The 25,695-nt window shown below is 40.6% G+C and overlaps 2 protein-coding genes across 3 annotated transcripts in view; one reads left to right on the top strand and one right to left on the bottom strand.

The window, feature by feature from the left end:
- The window catches only part of KIAA0319 (KIAA0319 ortholog), a 35,868-nt gene extending 22,495 nt beyond the window's left edge, over window positions 1-13,373 (top strand). For both annotated transcript variants that reach the window (XM_059851318.1, XM_059851311.1), the window contains 7 exons: window positions 700-838; window positions 2,021-2,180; window positions 3,492-3,634; window positions 4,609-4,731; window positions 5,696-5,786; window positions 7,328-7,419; window positions 8,270-13,373. In XM_059851318.1, the coding sequence (XP_059707301.1) occupies window positions 700-838; window positions 2,021-2,180; window positions 3,492-3,634; window positions 4,609-4,731; window positions 5,696-5,786; window positions 7,328-7,419; window positions 8,270-8,448 (927 nt within the window). In that variant the 3' untranslated portion in view covers window positions 8,449-13,373. The remainder of the gene's footprint in view (window positions 1-699; window positions 839-2,020; window positions 2,181-3,491; window positions 3,635-4,608; window positions 4,732-5,695; window positions 5,787-7,327; window positions 7,420-8,269) is intronic.
- Window positions 13,374-14,949: 1,576 nt separating this feature from the next.
- Window positions 14,950-24,424, bottom strand: ALDH5A1 (aldehyde dehydrogenase 5 family member A1). Its single transcript, XM_059851370.1, has 10 exons — window positions 24,113-24,424; window positions 23,896-23,979; window positions 22,767-22,937; window positions 22,516-22,632; window positions 21,960-22,103; window positions 20,969-21,112; window positions 20,124-20,282; window positions 18,640-18,809; window positions 17,848-17,906; window positions 14,950-17,695 (listed from the first exon to the last, which is right to left on the bottom strand). The coding sequence occupies exons 1-10, from the start codon at window positions 24,407-24,409 to the stop codon at window positions 17,490-17,492; spliced, it is 1,551 nt and encodes a 516-aa protein (XP_059707353.1). The 5' UTR covers window positions 24,410-24,424; the 3' UTR covers window positions 14,950-17,489.
- Between the last annotated feature and the right edge of the window lie 1,271 nt (window positions 24,425-25,695).

Genomic DNA, 25,695 nt, shown 5'->3' on the forward strand with positions numbered 1-25,695 from the left:
GTGTTTGGCATTACATGTGTAGACACCTTTCCTGGCAGACGATTAGCCTGGAACGTTAGGGCAGGGTATTCTGCTCTCTGAGTGGGACAGACAGCAGAAATATCTGAGGATAAACTTCAGTTTTGTGTCAGCTAATAAAAGTGGGATAATTTTTTTCCCTATTTGCAAAAAGTGTTGTGGACAGCTCTTTGGTCTCAGGAAGATCAGCAAGATCAGTTAATCAGCAAGTACTGGGAGAGAAGAAGAAGCAAAGTCATAAAAAAAACTTCTAGAAGCAATTCACATGAGTCTGTAAGAACTGAAGAGGTTTAGCTTAAATATAGCTGACAGAGTTGATAGTTGAAAATGCATGAACTCCAAGGAGAAGAAATTAGGAGTTAAGGAAGCAGAACTAAGGATACCAGAATAAAATTGAGAAATAATAATGTAACTGCCTTGTATTTTCAAGATGAGTTCTTCAGATTGTTGGCTGTTCTGTCTTTGGGTATTTTTAATGAAAATATCCATAGTGTGCAGACATCCTCATTAACTGTTGCTTTCAAATTTCATTACTCTGCTATAAACTGTGGGTAGGTCACATTTGTCCCAAAACTCAAAGCAAGAACACGCAGCATCATACCAGATAGCTGTCTTGATAATGAAACCTGCAAATGACATCTTTCTCTGAGGGTGTAACTCTTCTGGACCTTGTTTTTGCAGGATGTGATCCATGGCTCAGACCACGAGGCAGTACTGCAGCTAACTAACCTTGTGGAAGGAACCTATATTTTCCACTTGAAAGTGACAGATGCTAAGGGAGACTCAGATGTTGATTCAGCAACTGTTGAAGTGCGGCCTGGTATGACAATTAAAAGGTCATCGACATGTTGTGAATACCACATCTTTGTTCTCTTCTTCACTTATTTATTCAGATGTTGATGAGAATCTCTCAAGTTAAAACACAGAGCAAACAGGTCTCTCTCTTTCTGCCTTCTTACTGTTCTGTGACTAGGCCCAAGTGTGTTAAAAGGTGACATAAGGATTCTTAACTACTACTATTGCCACAGTTAGGACCATAAATAAATAAAAATTATACTTACTAGTTAATATTTTCATTAGGCTTTTGTTGCTTCTCATTAATTGTAGGGTTTTTGTTTCTTTTTCTGGTTGTTAATAATTTGGCCAATAGAAAGAGATGGGAGCTGATCATTAAGTTTAAGTACAAATGCTGCTGTTTTATGGCTTTGTTTGTTTTTCTCCTTTCATCCTGAAAGACCAAAACATTCCTCAAAGAATTTCAGGGGGTTGTAAATGCAGGTGAAATAGCTAAATGATGGAAGTTGAAGTCTCAGGAATAGAGTCTGAAATCTTGGGTCTGTCAGAGATACCTTGTTTATCTGGCTTCTGGGCAATGATTTAATTTTTGTTCCTCAGTTTACTGTTGAATGTAGTCATAGTAATTGGATTATGATTCTCATGGGATGTCTGTGAAGTTTGTTTGCAAACACTTGAGAAGTTCAAGCACCATGTAACAGAAACCTCAGTTTGTAAGGGTAGGCAGGGTAAACATACCTGATATTTCTCAAATTTACCATCCTCATTTAGACTTGTTCACTGTCTTGCATGCTACAATACGAGTCCATCTTTGGCTCCCTTTTCCTGAGTTGCCAGCAGTAGATTACTGGCAGGGAACTTGGTAATTGGACTCATCTAGTGCCTACCTCTGACTTTAGGATGGAAGCATTTAGGAGAGCAGAAGTTGCTCTTCTGCATGGAGATGTGTAAATGCTGAAGGTGCACCCTGAAGTACTTCATTTCTATTGATAAGATGGGTTACTATCTTAGGACCCTCCAGGTTTGTTTCATAGATAATGTGACAAAATAAGCTGAGTACTTCTCCAAGAACACAAAAGAGTTGGCTTATCAGTGATATGGGTCTTATGCAGAAAACTTTAGTGTTAATAAATACTTTCAAGTACTGCATGTTGGTACTGAAATACTTGCCAGGCTCTGAAGGAATAGCATGTTGTTTTTCTCTCAGATCCCAAAAGGAATGGTCTGGTGGAGCTGATCCTGCAGGTTGGAGTGGGACAGCTAAGTGAGCAGCAGAAGGACACTCTGGTGAGACAGCTGGCTGTACTGCTGAATGTTTTGGATTCAGATATCAAAGTTCAGAAGATACAAGCCTACTCAGATATAAGGTACAAAGATGTCCTGTTGTGCCAGAAAGACTTGTGATTTACTTTGCCTCTCTCACTGCTCATAATTATAAATAATACTATAAATAAAAATAATCTTTTCTAAGATGACAAAAGATGCTATACTTCTCAACAGAATGTACTTTAAAAGGTGAATTTCTTCTTTGGTAGAAAATTGATAAGAAAAACTCTGTAGAGGCTCAGAACTGATGTGTTTTGTTTCAAAAAAATCCCATTTCTTCTGTACAAATTTTTTTCTTTTTCCTTTAAAGAAAGTGCATGCATATATAGTTCAGTGTCTTTGTTCCATACAGTGCTGCTGTTTTTTCCAAATATTGGATGGATTGAGATAAACAGACTTTCTCACAGTGAAGCATGTATTGTATTTCAAAATAATGTTCCAACTCTGTTTAATCAAACCTATTTTATTTCCCCTTTTTTTTTCTACTTCTTCTCCATGGTTTTGATATTCTTAATACTTTATAAACATTTTCCCAGGTAACTGGCGATGAAAATCCATTTTTTGCACAGAAAACTCCACAGTGAATTCTCTTTAATGTGGTATTTTATCCTGAAGAAGAAATACTCCCTCCACTTGGTGTAGAATGCTAGAGATGGCTGTGTGTACCCTGAGAAACTTCTCAGCATGATTGGTAGAACCTGTTTACATGAGTTAGCTTTAAATTACTTGTTGTCAACCCCTTTGTTATTTAAAGCCCATTTTCATGTATGTTTAGCTTTTGGGGAGCTTCTTAAAATTTAAAAACACAGCGTGGAAAGTCTACCATTTATAGCTATGATATTTTTAATCACAGCTTTTCAAATTTAAATGTTCCTTGAAGTGTTTGATACAGGGTGAGATCAACACCACCCAAATTACAAGTTGTGTAGGAGGGCTTCCACATGAAGGTCTCTGGATCCCTTGCTTCTGAGCTTTTTCTCCTATTAAATTCAGTTTCCTAAATTTAGTGAAATTGCTTCAGAGTGTTTTGTGACAGGTTTATATGACAGTGGAGAAAGCAAATGTATGCATACTTAAAGCAAAAGTCAGAAAGACCAAGGAGGGAATTATATTTGCTGTTATCTTCCTCTGTCTTCTGTGAAACTGAGAATCCCAAGAACAGCTGGTGTTCCCAGCTCAGAATGAAGATCAGTTGAGTGCTCCACAGATAGAGTTCCCTAACCTTTATCAGTGGTGATGTTGGCTTTCCAGAAGCAAAAAAGACTAAACTGTATGCCTTTATACTTTATTGCTTAATGCCTGACAAAAGTGGTCTGTGACAGCAGTCCTGACCTTAGCTGTTCTTTCTGCAGCACTGCAGTTGTGTTCTACGTGCAGAACGGGCATCCTTCCACAGTGATCAAGGCATCAGATGTCTCACGGACTCTGCATGTGCAGCTTTTGAAACAGAAGGCTGACTTCCTGCTTTTTAAAGTCCTGCGAGTTGACACGGCTGGTATGTTTTGGATTGTGCTTGCCCATCTCAGAACTTTGCAGACATTTGGCTAACACAGCACCTGGAAGCACTTCATGAAGTCTTTCTGTCTGCCGTCTGGTGTCTAGGCTCGGTGGGTGTAGCTTTACAAAAGATGATGTTGAGGACACTACTTAAAATGCTTCATGATTTGTGGTAGGTAGACTGGTGTCAGTCACTCTTAAAAGACATCATCTGCATCAGCAAGCAAAAGCACATCTTAATTTGGTCTGCATCAGGAAGGCCTGTGGAATGAGGATAAAGATACCTTAAAGGTATATTTAAGGATAATGAGGATATGAGGATAAAAGATACCTTTTCTTAGAAGATGTGCAAAACTTAATATAGCCATAAAATAGATATGTTTCCTTCAGGGCTTTTCAGTAAATAGCTTGTAATCTAACTTGTTCTTGTCTGCCTGTATCAGGCAAAATGGGTGATAGCTGTGTTACCACCTAGTCTTCTAATCTTTGCAATATACACAGGCCACTGGGGTTTCCTATAATGAACACTTTGTTTTGCCCAAAAAAGATGCTTGAACGTCTAAGCTTATTTTAAGCATCACTAGTAATGCCAACCCTTTGTGATCCTTAGGTATTACAGACATAACTTCTCCATAATTTAAAAACAGAATATAACAATTCAAGTACAAACCAAGTAAGCAAGCTTTGGTGATAAAATAGTCACTGATTGTGTTGTAAATTCTGTCTTTATTTACTGGTTGAAAAGGTTGTTGTTCTATTATAAATATACTCTGATTATGTTCTTTCTCCGCACAGCTAGCAGTCTGCTAGACTGTAGATCTATTTACATATAACCCCAAAGGAAAGGGAGTTTCAAAACATATCACAGTGTAATGAGCCAGATGCTTTGCCACCAATCTAGTCTAACATTAAGAGGATGTATGACAAGTTGTGCATTTACACAACGGACCCTGTGTTTGGTTCTGTTCTTAGCCTGTCTTTTGAAATGCTCTGGACATGGGCACTGTGACCCCATAACAAAGCGCTGCATTTGCTACCAGCTGTGGATGGAAAACTTGATTCATCGTTATCTCAATGATGGAGAGAGTAATTGTGGTGAGTTTGGGTGTTGTGGGATGTCTTTCAAGAGTAACTTGTTGTCATGTGAGACTGTCAATTATTTGTTCTCAGAATGGGGAGTATTTAAGAGATAGATGCTTAGGGGAGACGAAAACAGTTTTGTATCTGTTTTCCAGCCCAAGAGTACCTTCCTATAGAAAGATATTTGGATAATTTCTTGAAATGATATCTTGACAGTAGTAGCCTAAATTTTGAAGAGAATCACTATTTGATGAAATAATGTGACAACTTGGTAATGGGAGGGAGATTTTGCAACAATTTGGGGCCAGTTGGTGTTGAATAACATGGGCATTGCAAAGCTTTTGATTAGGACTGTTGCAAAGCTGGAAAAGAGGTGCCATTTCAGTTGCTCTGAGTGGGTGGTTGATGCTTCTGTGCCAGAATATGATCTGATCTAAGCAAAGACATCAGTCTTCCAGTCTGACCAATACTGACCTTTAGAACCTGATAACACTGACAACTGTGAGTATACACATGTTGGAGTTCAAATGATTGCACATCTCTCTGTATCCTTTCCTGTTTACCTGAATTTATAAATATAAATGTGCAGCTAGAAGGATCTACATCTAATCAGCTCCTCTTTTGAAGCACTACTAAAGTGCTACCCAGAGCACCTCTTTTTATTTCAGTTAGGGAAGGATAACTGAGGTGATAACCATGACCCTTTGTAGGACTGTCAGTTCCCGCATAGATTTCAGATATCTTGGGATGGTAAAAGGTATTTGAGAGTATTTAATATCTAATAGTGTATCTAATGTGCACTTCTAATCTTAAAGCTTAAAGATTTTTAGGAATTTATCTAAGAATATGTTGGTGCTGAGTTTTCCTACATTCCTGTTGCCACTCCCCATTCCTCAGGATTGGTTATTTTATTTGAGTTGTATTAGAAGTTATTCTATTCATATGACCTTACAAAGTACTTTTGTGTTTCTTTTTTCAGAGTGGAGTATACTCTATGTGACTGTATCTGTTTTTATTTTGATTGTGATCATGGTAGGGCTTGCCTGGTTCTGCATCTGCTGCTGTAAAAGGTACATGATTTGTGTTTCTTTTTGATGGGGTATACCCAAAAATTGCACACAACTGCCACGTTTTAGTCCAGTCCGTAGCAGTAAACCACTGAGCTCATTTTGGACATGTGAGGATCTTCCTATAGCTGTTTCTGTAGACACACACTTCTTTTGAAAAAAAAGGAGTATCCATTTGTGTGTCCATGCTCTTCTGCATTTTGAAAACAAAAAAGTTAATGTTGCAGTATCCTTCATATTAAGTGATAATTGATGTTAAAATGCTGAGAATATACTGCAGATCTTCAGTCTCCTACGGAGTCCTGCAGGTACTCCATGCTAAAAAAACAAAAGGCACACTCTGAAGGTCACTGATGTAGGATTGTTCTAGGCCACGGGAAAGGATCTGCTCCCAATCTGTTTTATGTTTTGGACAAGAAGGGTGGGTGCCCAGACTACATGTGGCTTACAGGCAAGGAGTACTCTAGTGATCTCAGTCATGCAGACTTATTGCTTCCTCTTTCCTTAAACAGGAGCATTCATACTACTGAACGTTGTTTCCCTCCCTGCCTCCCCTCCAGTCTTTCCTACTGAGCTGATAAGAAATTCTCTTTTAAGTGACAAGCCCCTGCAAGTTCTGTCACTAGAGCAAGTGTTTTTACTGCAGCTCAAACAGCTCAGCAAATAGATAGCTTGTTCAGGTGTCAGCAGAAATAAAATGCCATCAAAATCTTTCTGGGTTTTCATCTTTTTCTAGGGTGTCTTTGCAGTATGTAAAGGATGTGTAGGAGTTGATACCAATTTTATTTTTATGGTTGGAGGAACAGCGCTGTTAATAGAAAACTTTAAATAGTAAAGTGTGTCCCATTCCACTCCCACAGTGTAGGGTGGAGCCTCACAGGCTTATGCATATTGGATGATTATTTGAGGGATTTTTTTGTAAGTTCAGCTGCTTCTGTCCTTTGTCCTCATGTGGCTTGTGCCCGAGAGTGAGGGCTGGTTGACATAGATCCATGTGAAAAAGAGGAGGGAATTACAGCATGGGACAGCATGTCAGGTGATTCCCTTTGCCTTGTGGAAGCTACATGAAAAAGACAATGTAGATTTCAAGATTTGGCTGGAGATTTGGAGTTTTTAAAAACTTTGAGTTGCCAGATGAATTCTACAGAAGATCATGGAGGGAAGGCCATGGCTGGCTCTTGCTGTAATGCTGGCTGAGCAGTAAGGTAGCTTCTCCACTGAGAACTGTGGGGGCACATGAATATTCATCTACCATGTTTGTAGTTACTATGCTGAAATTGAACTAACTGTGGCTTAGGAGATCAATTCAATCTGCCTTGCTTTCTTCATCTTTTTATGTCAGTGAAAAGTAGCAATACTGTCTTGTCCATATTGTACAACTGCCTCATTCAGGTATAAACTAGAAATATTTTTAAGTGGAGGTGAGAAAGTACAATGACATTTTGTATGTTGCGGTATATATATGAAAAGGAAGTGGGAGGGGCAGATTTATGTGTGTGCATGAGAATTAAATGTCTTTTCATTTTTGGTTACTATCTTTTTAGCAGGAAGAGGACAAAGATAAGAAAGAAAACGAAATATACCATCCTAGATAACATAGACGAACAGGAGAGGATGGAGCTGCGGCCCAAATACGGTACGTGCTGGATGGCAGCCTGGGAGCTCACCCTCCAAGTCTGCAGCCAATGTGTCTGAATTGATATTTGTAGGCTGGAGGAGCCCAGAAGCAGATCTACAAGTTTGGGAATGGCAGAGACAGACAGTGAAGTGGTTGGGGGAGAATCAGTTAATTTCTTTAATAAAGCCTTGGACTCAGCCTCTGCTCTGAGCTTCTGAGTTTATCTTAATTTAGACCATTCAATTGCCCCACAGATTTTCTCCATGTAAGCCTTCTTCCTCTGCACATGCTTTAATTTGGAGCTGGTTTTGTGGCTGCACAGCAGTTCCCTCCTGACCCATCAGTACCCTGTCAGGTATCAGTAGATTTCAGCTGCTGTTTACATGTCTTTTAATTTACCTGACTTTCAGTTTTTAGCAAGGGAAGTGTTGGAATCCAAGGAAACAAAATCATTCTGAGAAATTGCTGTCCTAGAAAGACAGAGATAATGTTTCTGTAGAAATCATGACCTTTCATTGCCACTCATGTTAGTAAGGTCATTGAGTGGAAAGACTGATTCCAGATTCAAGATATAAAAAATATATTGGGTATGTACTAAGATAATCTAGTTGTTTAACTACATTTAAATTTAAATGCGTATATTCACATTTCAGAGTCGTAAACTGATGGGCCTTCAATGAAGTCATAAGAGTATCTGAAATGGTATATGATACTTCTAAAGTCAGTTTTTGTATTGGTGTATGCTGTTACATTGCACTTCAGAGCATGTTTTCACTTACCTTTCATATCACAGCAGGGGAGAAGATGGTAATATGCTACTAAAAATCCAAGCCTTTCTAATGAGTTTGTTTTGCTTTTTTATTGTCAGGTATAAAACACAGAAGTACGGAACACAACTCCAGTCTGATGGTCTCTGAGTCAGAGTTTGACAGTGATCAGGACACTATCTTCAGCAGAGAAAAGATTGAAAGAGAGAATTCTAGAACACTTATAAATGGGTCTGTCAGAAATGGAGTTTCCTTCAACTACAGCTCCAAAGACAGATAACTGAATGAGGGTAAAAGCACAGAACACACTGGTGCAACACATCTGAAACATGTTGGCCCACTTCTGTTTTTCCAGAACCAAAATCTTCCTAAAATATCAACTAATTGCAGATTAAAGGGTAAATTTTTAGCACAGGTAGGGGAAGGCAGAAGGAGGGAGAAAGGATTAGATGGTCAGCTAACTCCTCTTGTCACCATAATAGGAACAAGAAAAAGCACATCTTATTTCTTGCATGTTCTGTGCTGAATGTTTGAACTTCAGAAGGCCTTTTTTTATATATCACTGCTACAAAACTAGCCAGGGCTGTTCTGCTACAAACTATGGTAACTAACAATGGCATACAGATTCATATGTGCTCCTAATGCTCTCTTTGAGAAGTGGTGTGATTTGCAACAGTAAAAGCCAATATAGATGAAGTTCCTTACAATTATAGAGAGCAATATGTGGCCACAGGCTCCATCTTAATTTTTAGTTTAGGATGGAAACACAAAGAGCATTTTTCGTGCATTGTTTTTATCCATCTGTACTTTGGGACTTCCTTTTCTAGAGTAGTGTTCATTGGGTGAAAACATTCTTGTTTTCAGAGAAAGTTAAAAACTGGAGCAGTTGCACTGGATCAGCTGTAATGTAACATGGTATATCTGTGTCCTGTAGGATGCAATGTTCCCTGTGTTCACATAGGAGGTGTGGTGTCTGCAGGGAAATCCAGCCTTAGGTTGCTTCTGTAATGATCAAATTGCTTTGGCTCTGCTATGTCCATCCAGGAAATTATAGCAAGAAGGACTTAGTGTGATGCACCTTGAGAAGCATTTTGAGCATCCCAAACAACCTTTTTAGATCACTTTGAGGAGCTCTGGACCTTTTAAGACTGAATGCTCAGCTGAGGTGAGTTTCCATTTGTCAGCATCAAGTGCTCGATTAAAGGATGTGCTGGGCACTTGTGCAGTGAAATGTTTGTGGCAAATACCCTGTGTGGAGCAGGAGGTTCATTGTACTTTCATTGTCGTGGTAATTGGTACTGAGCAATGTTTTAGCTTGAACATGAGATTGTTTGACTTTTTCCTTTCTGGCTATTGAGTGACTGGTTGTATTGGCCTAAAGAGGTCCTTTTTGGTCTTTGGCAAGGGTAGGTGTATTGCAGTTCTGACATTCTTGTTCACAGTCTGGGTAATTTCTTCACGGTCTGCTTGTTAGGCTTTGAAATCATGTCCCCAGTACTGCTTTTGGAATCCCTAACTGAAGACCTGACTTTTATACACAGGCCTCACTTGTGGGAGCATCTCTATCAGTGGTACTGTTTAGCTGTGACATCAGCTTTTCCTGGGGCTACTCTACTGATGTGCTGAAGTCTAGGGCTGAGACAGAGAAAGATGTGTTTTGATGAGAAAGCATTCCTTTTTGAGGAGGAAGCATTTTTGAAGAGGGTTTTTTTAATGTTTTGGGGGTTTGTTTTGTTGTTTTGGATTTTTTTAATCCAGTAGTAGAGAAACCATTATCAGAGGATGGAGCAGTATAGAGATCAAGGGGAGCAGTTTAGAAGGGTCAGGGAGGGTACATAGCCCATTTCCATCATGAGGAATAATGTAGTTGAGGATTTTGGGGCTTTCTCCATCCTTTCTTTGAAGTCTGACAGAGTAGCTGGGTTGAACACTGTGGCTTCTGTGCTTCTCTTGTTAATGGGCTTGGGCAACACTCAGAATTGTCTAGGCTGGAAGAAATCAGTGGTCAAAACTTGCAGCAAAATATCATGCTTATAACTTGTTTCTTACTTTTGATTATCAAGTGTAGTCAGCAACAGTCCCTAAGGCTACTAATTCAGCACTGAGGAGTATTTACCCTGTGTCCAGCCCTGCATTTTTCTGGAGATCTTTGTGTAGCTGCAGGAGTCATTGTGTGGTGGGAGAGGCTGTGAAGAGCTAAAAAGGGCTAATACAGGTGTTGTCTCTGTTTTTTTCCCATAAGCAGTGCAGTATGAATGGTATGATTTGCTTTATTCAGAAACCAAGTTTCAACTCTGTGTATGGAGGGTTTAGGCTATTTCTTGAAACAAATCTACTTTATCACACTCACTCTTCTTGAGAGTGTGTGTATGTGTGTGTGTATATATATATTTAAATATCTTGGTCAACAAAAGCAAGGTCAGCTTCTGATGTCTTTCAGTTCCTGCTCCAGATGTGTTAATATAATAAAAGCAGTGTTCACTTTAGAGCATTCTGGAAAAAACTTAAAGCCCACTCAAAGCAGTAATTTATTTCTTTCCTTTGAAATCCAAATGTTGGCCTTAATCCATTATAAACAATTAGACAGAATGTTCTAGCAGGAATTATTCTCTTGAAAATATGCATTTTTAAACAAGGAAATAAGTTGCCTAAATAATTTCAAGTTTGTACGTACTGTGCTGCCATTGATGCTTCTGCTAAATACTGTCTCCAGTGTGCCTTTATCTATAAGCTTACCTTCTTGAACATGTCAGTGCAGTCTGCAGCATCTGTCAGTTTTGTGAAATTAGTGACTTATGTCTTTTGGGTTTATTTTATGTTTTTAAAGCCAGTGCTGAAACCTAGGATGTTCTTCTTTGGAGGTATTGAAATATCTTTTTTAAAAAAACAAACAAACATACAAACCCCACCAAAATGAACAATTGTTTCTGTAGTAAAACAACTCCAGGAATCCTAAACCTGCATTCCTTAATGCTGCAGAATTTCCAGGACTATTCCCCTGCCCACAGACGCACACAGATGGGCCCAGATCTTTGGATCTCGGGTAAGTTCATGGCCCATGAGAACATATGCATGATTTGGCTAAGTGTTTCTCCCTATAACAAATAAGAAGTACTAGACCAATTTCTCATTGTATAAGGCCCTAGCAAGTTCAAGTTGCTTGGTATATTCAGTTCTCTGATGATACTTTTAACATGTTTGTTGCTAACAGTACTTTAGCTGTGTTTTTAAAGTTGAATATAGTTTAAATTTTTCAGCTGCTCCTGATTCTAGTTTGATTATTCCACCTGCTTGGAAGAAGTTATTCTTCCTACCATAAGAGCAGGCTTGCTTTTAATATGTGGCGCTTGCACAGAAGCTGAAAGCAATAATTTCTGGCCCTGTGAATTTGTGGTATCAGGTTTGTGTCACTTGGGCAAGCATGTTTGTGTCAGGAATTTAGGAGGGACTATAGCAAGCCTTGTACTTGAGTCAGTATAATTGTTACTTCTAGAACTACTGCTTTCTTGCAGAATGTCAGTTCATACCTTGAATGAAAGGTCAGAAAACTGGCTGTAATGGTGGAAACACAATGGCAGAATTTGAATTCTAACCTTCTGGTTCAGGTTATTATAGATTCCAAGCAGGTTCTCAGTCCTCACTTTTACTTCTGCACACTGTTTTCCTTCACATACAGAAAGAGTACTGGCAGCTGATTTATAAAATTCCCAAAAGACTCATCTGCACTGAAAAGCAGGAGACCAGATAGAGCTTGTCCTGTGTGGCTTACAGTCTACTGAAAATAAAGAATAGTTCAGTTTGGCACTGCTGAGATACTGCCTCTTGTTGAAGGCAGGCAGTGTGGTGATACTTGCAGTGCTTCATTGCCTTGAAGTGTAAGCACTGGATTTTCATTTGCATCTTGATTTTACATGCACAAGGGATTGTCCAGCTATGTAAAAGGACTGCCTTTGTTTGCATTTTAAGGAAGGATTGTATTTTGGAAAAACTTCCTAAGTATTAAACAGGTTCAGTATCCAATTGTAGTATTCAATGCAGTACATCCACAGCATGAAACTGCCATGGCTGCAAACAGATAATTGTCTTGTGGATTTTATTTTCCTAACTAGAATAATACTGCAGTATGGAAGTTTACCTTAGCAGATCTGTTGAGATCAACATCCAAATTCTCTGCCCTGTGGTTCAACCTGTCATATTAAGTAGAAAAAAACAAAGCAAAATGCAGTATGTCTAATTACAGACAATTGTTTATTTACATAGGTGAAAAAAGGTTATCCTTGTTTTGTGTGTAAGAATAAATTATCAATTCTGTCCTCTTAATAAAGTCTTACTCTCCCTCTGTCAGATGCATCAGATAAAAAGTACTGTTCAAGCATCTGTTTTGTGCTGTCAGCTGTTTGCTTATACAATGTCAGTTTGCCTTTCCTTTGTCTCCTTTGGGCAATCAGAAGTTCACAGACATGCAAGGAACTTAACAGTGAGACAGTGAGTCCATGCATGTGTTCTCTGTGCTGGTGCAAACTTTCCTCAGATACTCTGATGTTCTTGAAATAATTGAGGTCCTATGGAAATGTTCTATTCCTGCTTTTATTCCTGTTCTATTCCTGCTCACCTCAAGTGAAACTAATTTTGTCCCCCAGTATACACCGGTAATGGGCAGTATTCAAGTAGAGCTTCAGGGTGATAGTAATAAAAGAACAGTAAGTATAGTCTTCTGACATTTAGGTGAGATTTAAGAGAGGAAAATATTCCTCCAGGAGAAGGGAAACGGGATACAGGTGAATTAGTTTCTTAATATCAGTTATTGCTTATCAGGGTTATTGCTAACTTGAATACTAATCCTGTACTTCTGCAGCACAGAAAAACCCATTTCATGTACCTTTTATATCTTTAACTCCCCAAGGCAAAGGAGGGAAATAAAAAATTTAGAAATAAAATTTTAACAAGGAGGCAGCAAAGGCAGATGATTTTTGTACAGGCTGTGAATCAGGTGCAGATGAGCTGCACATCTGTATTTTGTCTCTGTATGAAAGCACTTCTCCCTGTGGGTGGATGGGTGAGCTATTACAGAATTTATATTAGGAATCTGTTTCTAGAAAATGTTATTTATTGTAAATGCTATCGTATTGTAACTGGAACCATTTCTGAGCTGAAATTACTACATTTATGTAACTATTAATAAAGTTTTGTCTTTCCTTTTAAAAATTTGTCAGGTACTCTTTTAAGCATGGTGTTCTGTATTGAATCCCACAGTCAGGCCAGGTTAATAGACATATGTTGTCTTCCATAGCTTGTTCATACTCAAACATAAAAGCAATGCAGTAGCTGATTTCTTCCCTCCCTGCTGGCAGAAGCATCTTTTATTAGAGAGGTGACATAATTCAGTAGATCAGAGAGCAAGAAAAAAATAATTTACTGCACTTCACAATAAATTTTCATGTGGTGCTTGTCCTTACTTGGTTTAATTGGCTGTGTGTAAGGAATCACCAGCTATCATGCCAAGTGTGGTGGTTTCACGGGTGTTGTGGCTTACTCTGTAACAGATTCATACTTGAGTCAGCTGCTTTGCAGTAATCAGAGATACAGGTGTGCAATATAACCCAAAATATGCTGGTAGAGGGGTAGGTTATGCTGCTTGTTTCTGAACTGGAAAAGAAAAATCCTTCCATCATTGTGTATTAAGTTTGTGCCAAATAGTGATAATAAAAGGTGCTATGAGATACAGGGGTCTTTCTCTAAGGAAAAAATCACACAGCATGAAAGCAACTTTTTAAGTCTGTTTGGATCCACAGTGCCACAGCCTGGGTGGCACAAAACATTGCCACTGGACTGCAAGGGAATCCTGGTCGCTAAATGAACTGATGAGATATATGTGTCCTTTGTTGAAGGATAGAATCTGCCCCTTTGTTACTGCACTGAACACTTGGTAATAGCAGTAGCCTTCCCCCACCCCTGTGAGTAAGTGGTGCAGCAGAAGATAATGGGCATGATTCCTACACAACTTCAGCCAGTTGTGCTAAGCAGCTTTGGCACTCACTGATGAAGTGACTAAACCACCAACTTCTCATGGTTCTTGTTGGAAGGACCTAAGCAGGAAGTTTTGACCTAGAAACCCTTTAAACAAGTGCTAAAATGTAACTTAGAGCGTCTGAACTCCGATCTTTAAGATAGCTAAGTTGTTAATGTCTAGTAGAACACATAAACATAGTTTCTTGAGAGCTTATTGCACAGAGAAGTCAGGCAGTGGGGGTGTGTGTGGGGCTGTGTGTGTATGTTTGTGAATCAGCTGTTTAAAGAGTAACTTAAGAAAATAAACTGGAACTTGGCCATGACTGTGTCAAGTTGGAAATTTAAATAGTTTCTCAGGCTTCAAGACTGCATTAAATAATAGAAGTAAAAGAGCTCGCAAAACTCTATTTTAAATCTTAATGAATGAAATAAGGAATTATGCAAGTAATCACATTACAAAAGCAGGGAAGACACTCTCATCTGTTTTGTGATAAAAATGTTTGACTCAGCATAAAAGATTGGCATACAGAATGACTGATGGCATATTACTGTGCCCAAGTAGCCTCATCTGTCTGATTTAGATTCAAGGGACTGTAATTGGGGCTACTGAAATCTTACACTATATGAACATGTGGATGCAAAGAAGTGGTGTCTTTTCCAGTGATAAAGCTGTCAGAAGAAAACCTCTGCAAATCTGAGAGATTGAACTTAATGTGGCTGCTGTCAATTTGTCAGTTCAGCACTGAATAACATAATAAACCACAAAATCTGATGCTTTCACAGAAGTTATTTATTAACTGAAAACATTTTTTAAATCACAGTTTTAATATCCAGGAATGGCTAAACTATCACAAGTGCAATCAACACAACTGAGGTGTGAGAATTCAATTAACTCTTGTTGAAGAATCCCAGCTTTTGCTATGAAGATAACTTTGATTATTCTGTGCTTAACTGATGTAGGCTACTGACATGAGGATATTATACTGGAATCCAACCACAATCCAATCTAGACAAAAGTATTTCTTAAGTTTCTTACAAACATTATCTTTAATTATTGTTTGTGCTTGTTATAAGGCATTGTAAAAAGCAAGGGTTAAATAATTTATCCCCCAACTGCACTGTCCCAAGAAGTACACTCACATTAAATACTACACTGTCATACAGCTGTAAGTAAGAGGATTTTAATTTTGACCTTATACAGTTTACAGGCAGATACAAATGAATTTCAGTGGCAGTTATTCTACCTGTGTACAATACCTGTAACTATGCCTGCATCACTGGGTTGTGGAAGCTGGGAACCTGGGCATGACCTTCTTTTACCCAGTTGTTTTTTCCAATTAATACTAAACACATCCGTAGCCAAGGCTGGCAAACTGCTTTCTCCCACAACACTGTACTCCTCAAATTCAGGCAGCCTGTGGGCTCAACTGTGTTATCTTAGAAGTTGGGTATAGGAAAATTTCTTGCAACTAGTGTAGACAGAGGCCATCCTTTTTGTGTTTTTGACAAGCACAGATAACAGTACTAGAGTCCTCACTACCACAAATATGTGGGTTTGGTGCATTGGGAATTACTGGAGGGGCAGTAAATACCCTTTAACTGCCCTTGAGTTGGCATGATGCACACAGTACAGACAGATAATGTGCTCCAGACCCACCTGGTCTCAATTGCTACACAAATACAACCATAAAAAATATTTAAAAATAAGGAGTAGCAGTCAATGCTACGTTATGTGCGCTTTAAAAAAACCCTGTGAAACTCTATTCCAGCTTGCTCTCCATCCCTCTCCAAGTCTTGCGTTACGTGGTGCCTCTTTGCCTGATGGGATAAAATATCTTAAAATATTTCATTTCAAAGGGTACATTCATTACTTTATAGAAAGAAGAATTTCATTGCCTTCTTTTATTTATTTTTAATAATGAACACAAGAAACTAAATTTATTCCACTTAACTTCTGCCATGCTGATTTATTCACCAGATTAACATTGCACATTTTAAGTGCTTTGTTTGACTGCCATTAAAATGTTTTTAACAACATTGTTTATTTCATACTAAGGAAACCTTACATCATCTTTTGAAGATGACAGAATACTGAGATCAAGCCAAAGGTCAAAGCCTCATCTCTAACCACCACTATTTAAATCTTTATTAGGTCACAAATGAGCCATGTTCAAAGGTTTTTAAACCTTCCTCCCTAATGGACCTTCACCTGTGTAACCACAAATCTAATTCAGGACACAAAGCCCACAGGGATGGATATCTGCTCCTGTTCTTTGAAGAGGGTGAGTTATGTTCCTTTAGACACTGAGCAATATTTACATCAGGGACTGTACTTCTACCCAAGGAGAGTCATGGCCTTTTTATGGAAGAGAGGGAGTTTATCTGTATCATCATGTCACCACTTGTGCTTTCTTCACACTGCCCTTACAGTCTCCCCTTATAATTCTGCAAGTTGTTCCTGTGGGTATCTTATCTTCCTCCTGCTTCTCACTAAGCCAGCAGTTCTTTGTCCTGGACTGTCCTGTTCCCAGGACTGCTTGGGCTAACAGGCATCAAATGAGGGCTATATTTCATCCTAGACATGCAAGCTGTTAAGCCCAAAGTACACCTCTTTGCTCAAAAACCTAAAGCAGCCCTGCAGTCAGCACTGCAGTGCTGAAAAAGCTGTCTGTTAGCCTATGTGGATCCCTAGATATAGCTCAAAAACAATCCTCGCCTTTTGTAAGCAGCAGATTTCTCCCACAATTAAAAAACCCAAAAAAAAAAACCCCCAAAACCAACCAAACAAAAAAAAAAGCAAAAAACAACAACCACAAAAAAAAACCCCACACGCTTGCTTCTAAAGGAGGTCACATAACCACATTAGAAAGTGTGAGTATTTACACAAAATTCTAAAGGGAGACTGCTGTCCCAAAGCCTCCCTTATCCACACTGAAGTACTGAAGGTAGTAAAAAATGGTGATCTAGTTTCCCTTGCTATAAGTCACAGTCTGTTTTCATTATTCACAAGTCTCAAAGTTCTCCCAGTTACACAGGGATAATCAAAGAACAGTAAATGTACATCCCTACTCTTTACTAAAAATAATGGACATTGTGATCACATTGCTGAAAAACTGGATGTATAAACAAAGACTGTGTAAAAACATTTGGCAGCACAGAATACTGTAGATATCTCTATACATACATACAGGACAGGGTTGATTAGTTCTAATGAAGGTAGAAGTTGCATTCATACATATTTCTGGCTCAAGAAGCTTATAAAAACAACAGCACTCTTTCCCAAGTTGTGAGGATTGTGCTGTTTGAAGGCTTTTATAATCCTCCAAAGCAGACATATTTTATTTCTAAGTATTCATCAATGCCATATTTTGAGCCTTCTCGCCCTAAGCCAGACTCCTTTACCCCACCAAAAGGACACTCTGCTGATGAGATTATGCCTTCATTAACACCAACCATCCCAACTTCCAGCTGTTCTGCAACTCTCCAGATCTGAGCTGGATCTTGGGAGTAGAAATATCCTGTCATGCAGACACAGAGATACAGGAGTGAAAATCAGTAAGAACAATTGCAGAAGACTGAAAAAGAGACTTAATGACATTCAAAATCATCACCCCACAGCACTAAAGCTCACAAAACTGCAGAAATACGTTTATCTGACAGAGAAGCATACCTGCTAAACCCACATTAGCTGCATTTGCTATAGCAACAGCTTCTGCTTCAGTCTCAAATCTGTCAATAGGAAGAGAAAAAATAAAAATGAGGCCCGCAGTTCACCTGCTGTCTTGCTGACTTACTGACAAGAAGCAGTCTTGTCGGGAATTAAAATGTCAATTTATTTTTCCCAAAAGTGTACATTAAAAACTAATTTAACTTTCATTTTGAAACACTGAAGTGTTTACCTCTTCTCTGAATTTAAACTGCAGTTAAGTAGTTAAGATTGCCTTTATCCCCCCGAGGTAGCTGGATGGTACCCAGACATTTACTTCACCTACTTCCCCAACTACGCATCACTCTCAAGTCTGAGAGATAACTGTATGTTCTTCAGTCACATCCAACTGGTCTGCACAAAGGCAGGGAAGGCTTTAAGGAGAACAGACAGCTCCAATTCATCCTCTGTCAGAAAAAGCTTAGGACTAGAAATCACATGACAAACTCAAAAGTCCTGTCTCCTATTACGTACCACAGATCATGAAGCCAATGAAGGTTTTGCTGCTATCTAGCCTTGCTAAACCATTGAGATACTTTAATTTTCAAAATGTTGCAGAGATGCTAAGATCAGGTCAAGGAAACAAACCAAACAAGCTACATTTCCAAAGTATGTTTTCACATGTGTACCCCAGTATTTTTACAAGACTTGTGTGATCGTACAAAAATATTTTTTTGTCTTTCAAATTTTATTCAAAATAATCTTTCATTGGTTTTTTTAATTGTTAATTTTAATCTGTGGTATTAATAATCTTACCTGATAACTGGTGCTAAAGGGCCAAATGTCTCCTCTTGGGTGCAAAGCATTTTTGTTGTAACGTTAGTAAGTAATGTTGGCTCAAAGAAATTCTTCCCCAAGCTGTGTCGTTTCCCACCAGTCACAACAGATGCTCCTTGGGAAACTGCATCCTTAATGTGTTTCTCTACCTGAGGTATGCATAAAAAAGTTAAAGTCAGCATTTAAGAATAAACAATAATACATTTCCCATTGAAGAAATAAGAAATAATACTCTTCCAATATTTAATAGAAAATTTTGAAGAGAGGTTTACACTTTGCAGAGGATCATTTGAAATATTATCTAATTTCTCTTCAATTCTTGTTTCTCTCAGTCTGACATAATTTCAGGGAGATAAATTATTAATGTGGTCCCCAGCCCACTTTTCTGTAGAAATTAAAAGCCTACACCTAATATGAGAAAAAGTCTTTGCAGGACTAAAAACTGAATCTTCTATCAGTGATCAAGCACTATGGAAATGCAGTGTATGACTGCCATGGAAAGAGAAACAACTCTCAAGATGTAACTGGAGAGAACATTTTCCTACATCTATGATTCTACGAGCATGTCCTCCAAGCTATAGTTACAATTCATCTAAAGACAGCAAAGCAATAAGAAAACTAAAGTAGCAATCCCCACCTAGCATACTGTCCTTTGAAATTACAGAAAGTGACTATATACAGTGTTTATTTGTATATATAGTTGTACCTGACACACATACTACACTTTTGTGATGCAAGAAGGGAAGACATGAAGGAAGGAAATTCAAGGCCTATATCCTTTGCCTCCCAAATAACTGAATATTTTCCCATTCTTTTATAAAGACAATCTGGCAGCATTCTTGTATAATGGATTCAAACCAAACCTGCATGCAACTGAGCTGTAATATCTTACAAAGTATGGGCCACTTGACTCAATAATCTTTAACCTTAGGAAGAGTGAAATATTATAAAATATGTGACTTTTTAGGATTTTTTAAAAAGTCAATATTCCTGGAGTTGCAGGTCACCCGAAACAGAAGACCCGAACTATGCACATGAAGTTTCAAGTGATTACAACATCCAGAGTTCTGGTATTTTTAACCACGAGAAATTATTCTGCCTAGATTTTGCCAAAAAGAAACACTGTTCCTCAAAGGAAATTGTCAATCACAGTGCTTCAGAACTGCAGGATCACTGTACAGCTCTCGCAATGTATGCAATTTCAGTGAATGGACTTGAGAACAGCTAGGGAGTAATCAGGAGGAATCAGTTTCCCCTTAAAGGAAACAGAGGGAAGATACATGAACTGTCCACACCTGTCTGTCTACATGTACACATGGACTTGGGGGACAGAACACACTTCTAGCCACACTGCAAATATACTCTAATAAAACAAGGGAAAAAAGGTGAAACATAAATGTAAAGTTATTTTATGGATTATAAAAAGATAATTAGAATGATAAAAATGAAATATTTACTTATACCTTCTCCACTGCTTTTTCATTTATTAGTGGTCCTTGGGTAGTTTTTGCATCAAATCCATTTCCAACATGTAGTTCTTTGTCTATAGCTTTAGCAAACTTTTCCACAAATTCATCATGAATTCCCTTTTGCACCAGGAAACGGTTTGTGCAAACACAAGTCTGAAACCATCAAGAAAAGACAAAAACCCATTAGTTTATATTGTATTTAATCCATCTATTAATTCATTCAGGCCACAGAATCAGGTTACTACACTGATGTCCCCTGCCTCTCCTCCCTCATCCTAAGCTGTTACCTAGCTGTGTCATTTCTTTCACCACCAATTTCACTTTAGAAATACAATTTCAACAAGCTGTCAGTGGGTGTGTGAAATATGTCACACTGCCAAGTTGCTTACACTGGGGAAAAGTTTTGTGAGTTTTGTGGACTCAGATACATGGATCAACCAAGGTCCAGAAGCTGCATGAAATACCTTCTAATTAGACTGCAGAATGCTGGACTGAGCAGCAAAAACTCAAATCACACTTAGTGGTCAGGGGTCTTTTTTTCTAACTCCTTTATTATCTGAGTTTAAGTATGCTTTCTTCCTGAAAGTTGTTTGTAAGTGCTTTCAATGGTCTATTTATTTGTGCTACCCCTTTGCTCTGACAAAAATATACGGGATTTCAGTGTTGCTATTAAGACTTGCTGGTAATTTGCTTTAGTGCCCAGAACCTTTTGTGAGTGCAGCACCTTTCAATATGCAATAAAGTGTTCTGTGCTTTCCTTTTACATAAAATAGCTTATTTACAGCTTAAACTTTATGTACAGCTCTTCACTGTCTAGAAACAAGGACAAAGATTCTTACCTGTCCTGAGTTTCTATACTTAGAAGCAAGGGCTCCTGCAACAGCCTGGTCCACGTTGGCGCTGTCAAACACAATAAAAGGAGCATGTCCTCCAAGCTCCATGGAAACTCTCTTCACAGTGCCAGCTGCATGTTTCAGCAAGATCTGTAGGCAAGAAAAGAGACACACACATCTGTACCTCCAACAGATGTGAACAGTGGAATCATAGATGCAAGAGAGTTAAAAATTAACTCTGGCAAGGACATAATCTGCATCTTCTCTACATTAGACCATCTCCTATGACAAAAGCAACTTTCATCCATTAAAATCCTTAAAGATGAAATTCTGGTCAAGGACTAATGGAGAGAAAGATTTTGATCAACTTCAGATCAGGTTAAGCTTTTATACACTAATATTGTCAACTTTTTTTTTTGTTCTATCTTTTTTGGTAATAAAATCTTGACTACTCTTATGAAAGTCTTCCAAGATGCAACAGAATTTGGTATTATGATTGGCCTTGATACCAGACTTTTGCTTCATTCTGCATACAGCTATCCTAGGGAACTGTCATTGTGTAGCCACACTCTGGAGTTTTACTGTCTCAATTAGACATGGTGACAAGATTGCTTACTGACTACTAGCAGAGATTCCAGGGCCTCACTCCTCTAATACTTTCTCTCAACTGCTGAAGCCATTCTTAAATGGCATCTTTGAAACTCAGTTTCAGTGTTCTTATTAGTATGTTGTCACCTTACGATATAAACCAAGAACATTGTGTACAGCACTGTTCACATTATAGTTTACTAAAGGGCAGTGATCAAGAATTACAGACAGGCATTCTTCTGTGAAGTACTGATGCTAAAACATATAAGCAGTATCTCAAGAGGTACAAAATTATTTGGACAATCTGTGTACAGAGAAGGCAGCTCTGCATAAAGGCACACACTTTCCCCCTACCTTTCTAGTATAACCACAGTAAAAATCTTCAAGGATATTCTGTCCACGTATGTACCTTTCCTGTTGCTGTAGAGCCAGTAAAAGATATTTTGGATACCAATGGATCAGTGCATAAAACTTCCCCTACAGCTGCTGTCTGTTGTCTGGAGCAAGGGACAACATTATACACTCCTGCTGGGATTCCAGCCTGGTTTGCAAGCTGCAACAAAAGAAAAACAGAATTTGCATAATTAGTGCATTTTGTAAGAGGAACAGTCACTTAATGATTGTTCACTGTTTTGAAGAAAATTCTGTAAGTCAATGGAAGCCAAAAGGACTCAGCACAACCAGGAACAGGTGCCACAGGTGCTTGAGAGAGCACCTTTGCTCCAGTTTAAGCTATCTGTGTTCAGAAGAACTAAATTAAAGATATAAGGATATTCTGAGTATCAAAACAGCCCGATATACTTTGAGGCTCTAGACCATATTAGAAGCAATGTGCAAAGATTCTCAATAAACTAAAATACCTGTATCAAGTTAGTTTGTCCTTTCTTCACACATGAAGCTGGCCAGAGCTACCTGTTTACAGTATCAGTCCATTGTTGAGGTAAAGCTTAGTACTGAAAGCTCACCTCCCCAAGAGCTAATGCTGATAAAGGTGTGTCCTCTGCAGGTTTCACCACGACTGTACAGCCAGCTGCCAGAGCTGCACCAACCTTCCGGGTAATCATAGCGCTGGGAAAGTTCCACTAGGAAGAGAGAAAATAGTACAATCAAACCTAGGAAAATTTTGCCTCCTGTTTTTGCAGAAGTAAGAGACATTTTGAACAGGGGGCTGAGCTGAAAACCTTCATGTGACTCAGAAGAGTTCAGCTATGCTTACTGGGGTTATAATGGCTGCCACTCCTACTGGCTGCTTCAGCACCAGGACTCTTCTGTCCTTTGCAGATGCTGGAATAACATCACCATAGATCCGTCGAGCCTCCTCTGCAAACCACTCCAGAAACGAGGCTGAATATGTGATTTCACCCTGTGCTTCTTTCAGAGGCTTCCCCTTTGATTAAATCAGATTGAAGATACATTGTAAGCAGCAAACAGAAGCAATACAAACAAATTCAAGTAATTTTGGAGTTTCTCTTCTTTTCAGAGAACTTTATGATCCTCTCCCTCTGACATACACTGTGATTTCCAGCAAGGATTATGTAATTGCAGCAGCAATAGTTGTGTGGATTCAATATACCATCATTGTATAGTCAATAATTTGTATGCTGTGCCTGGATTCATACCTGCCCAGGACAAGGAAGAGAAACAGCAAATGTAGTATGCATTCATTTACAAACTCTAAGTTAGCTGCTATTACCACTCTGAAGAAAGCCACAAATCATGGCAAAACAGTTACAAATTTATTCCAGGATTATTTGTTTTAGGAGTACTGCTTTGGACCACCCCAACGTCTGATCCCATTGACTGAACGACATTAGCAGCAGTGATGCAACAGAGGAGCTGATGAATTATCTTCCAGCAAGGTTTTGTCCAAAAGGACACCAGTTTGTGAGCTCCCAGACTACTCAGTGACACAGACTATATGAATCCATCTTGGAGACTTGCATGATTTTTCCCAGTCACAAACACTTCTGCCACGGGGACCATGGTTTATGTGGATGTACGCTTTTGCATGCCAAGAAGTACAACATGGGTCTGGTTTTCTCTGATTAGGTACTACCGTAATCAAACCAATGTTTGATGTATGTCCGGAGATGTCCGGATGTTTATGTATGTCCGGAGAAGGAATGTTTGAAACGTCACCCACTGACCTAGCAGAGCACCGTGAGTGCACAATATGCCCGAAGTTATCACAAAGGACATGATGGCTAAACTGGTGAAGCACGCAGGGAGAGACTTGACGGCTGTCACTTTTGCTTGGTGTCCCCGTTCGCCTGCCTGTGTTGGGTTTCCCAGCGCGAATGCCAGCACGGGGCAGTGCCCGTGCCCACCCCCGCCGCCCCACTCACGTTCTCGGCTGTGATGATCCGGGCCAGCTCCTCCCTGTTCTCCATCATCAGCTCGTACCATCTGCGGAGCCGCGCGCTCCTCTCCTGGGAGGAGGGAGAGACAAGGCTGCCGTGGCCGCCGCACGCAGGGACGGGGAAGCGAGGCCCCGGGAGACCCGACCGGACCGGACCGGACCACCCCGGGGCCCCCTCGCCGCCACCTCCCGAGGCCGCTCACCTTGGCGGGGAGGCGGCCCCAGGCGGTGCCGGCTTCGTGCGCGGCCCGCACAGCCGCCCGCGCCTCGGCCGCCCCGCAGTCGGACACCCGGCCCAGCTCCTCGCCGCTGGCCGGGTCCTGCACGGGGAAAGCGGCGGCCGTCTCCACCCACCGGCCGCCCACCAGGCCGCCCCGGCGCACCAGGGCGGCGGACAGGGCCCGGCTGGCGGCCCGCGCCGGCCCCTGGGCCAGCGGCGCGGGGCGCAGCAGGAGGCGGCGGCGGGCGGCGGCGGCGCCCCGCGGCAGGAAGGTGGCCATGGCCGCGCTGCGGCGACAGGCGGCGGGCCCGGCACAGCTCCGGCACGGCCCGCCCGCGCCGCCCCGGAGGAGGAGCTGCCGAGGGGCTGGGCCAGAAGCGGCGGCCCGGCGGGGCTCCGCGGTCCACGGCAACCAGCCAGGGGCACCCGGTGTGCCCGGGCAGGGGTTGGAGCGTAGCCGAGGGAGCTGGGGGCTGGAGCGGGTTCTGCTTCCCGGAGCCTCCTGTCCCGCGCCCTATCGAGACCCCCGCCTCGTAGGGAGAGGGGAGGCCTAGAGTCACAGAGTACCCTGTGTTGGCAGGAACGCGCAGAGATCATCGAATCCAGCTCCTGGCCATGCACAGCGCTCACCGGGTGTCACACCATGGGCCTGAGGGCGTTGTCCAAATGTTTCTTGAATTCTGTCAGGCTTGGTGGTCTGACCGCTTCCTTGGGGAGCCTGTTCCAGTGCCAAAGCACCCTCTGGGTGAAGAACCTTCCCCTAATTCGCAACCCAAACCACTACTGACGCAGCTTCATGCCATTCCCTCGGGTCCTGTCACTGATCACCACAGAGATCGGTATCTGCCCCTCCCCTTCGTGTGGAAGTTGCAGATTGTGCTAAGGTCTCAGGGCTCTCAGTCTTCTCAGGGTCTCAGGCTAACTTGTGCTTAACTGCAGGAGCACTGGCCCCTGGGAGCCTGTGAGCCCCTGGGTCCCATGACAGCAGGTCAGTCTGTGGCACAAGGGCCACCCAAAGCCCCTGGCCAGTGCCACCGTGTCGCTGGGGACTGGTGTGGCTGTGGCACGTGCATGAAGGGTGGCTGGGAAGCACAGGGTGTCCAGCCTAGGCAGCCAGAAGTTCATAGCACTACACTTGGCAGGAGTACCTCCATGAGTCTCCCACATATCAGCTGGGCTTTCAATACTGACCATAAGACCTAGACTAAAGTGAGCAATATCCTGTCAGCTCACCAAAGGTTATGAATTTGTATCACCTGCAACTCAGGAGCTAGTATTTTCCTATCAATACTGCTTTGGCAATTGGCTTTAATGTCTTTTGTGAAATGGGATATAGTTGCTGTAACGCAAGCACACCATGAGCTGGACAAACTCTGAGAGGATACTTTTTGCCATGCTGTTGGATTTGACAAAAATCTCACTGCTGCTGTGCAGTGATGCATGGATTACACTGCTCAAATCCCAGAGGTATTACAGAATTCAAGTAGGGAGAATACCCACTTTATAAAAAATCACTTTATTTGCAGTAAAAGAAAGCATTGGTATAAAATAGCCTTTCAAATTTGG

This window comes from Haemorhous mexicanus, chromosome 1 (genome assembly GCF_027477595.1).
Source record: "Haemorhous mexicanus isolate bHaeMex1 chromosome 1, bHaeMex1.pri, whole genome shotgun sequence".
Lineage (NCBI taxonomy): Eukaryota > Metazoa > Chordata > Aves > Passeriformes > Fringillidae > Haemorhous > Haemorhous mexicanus.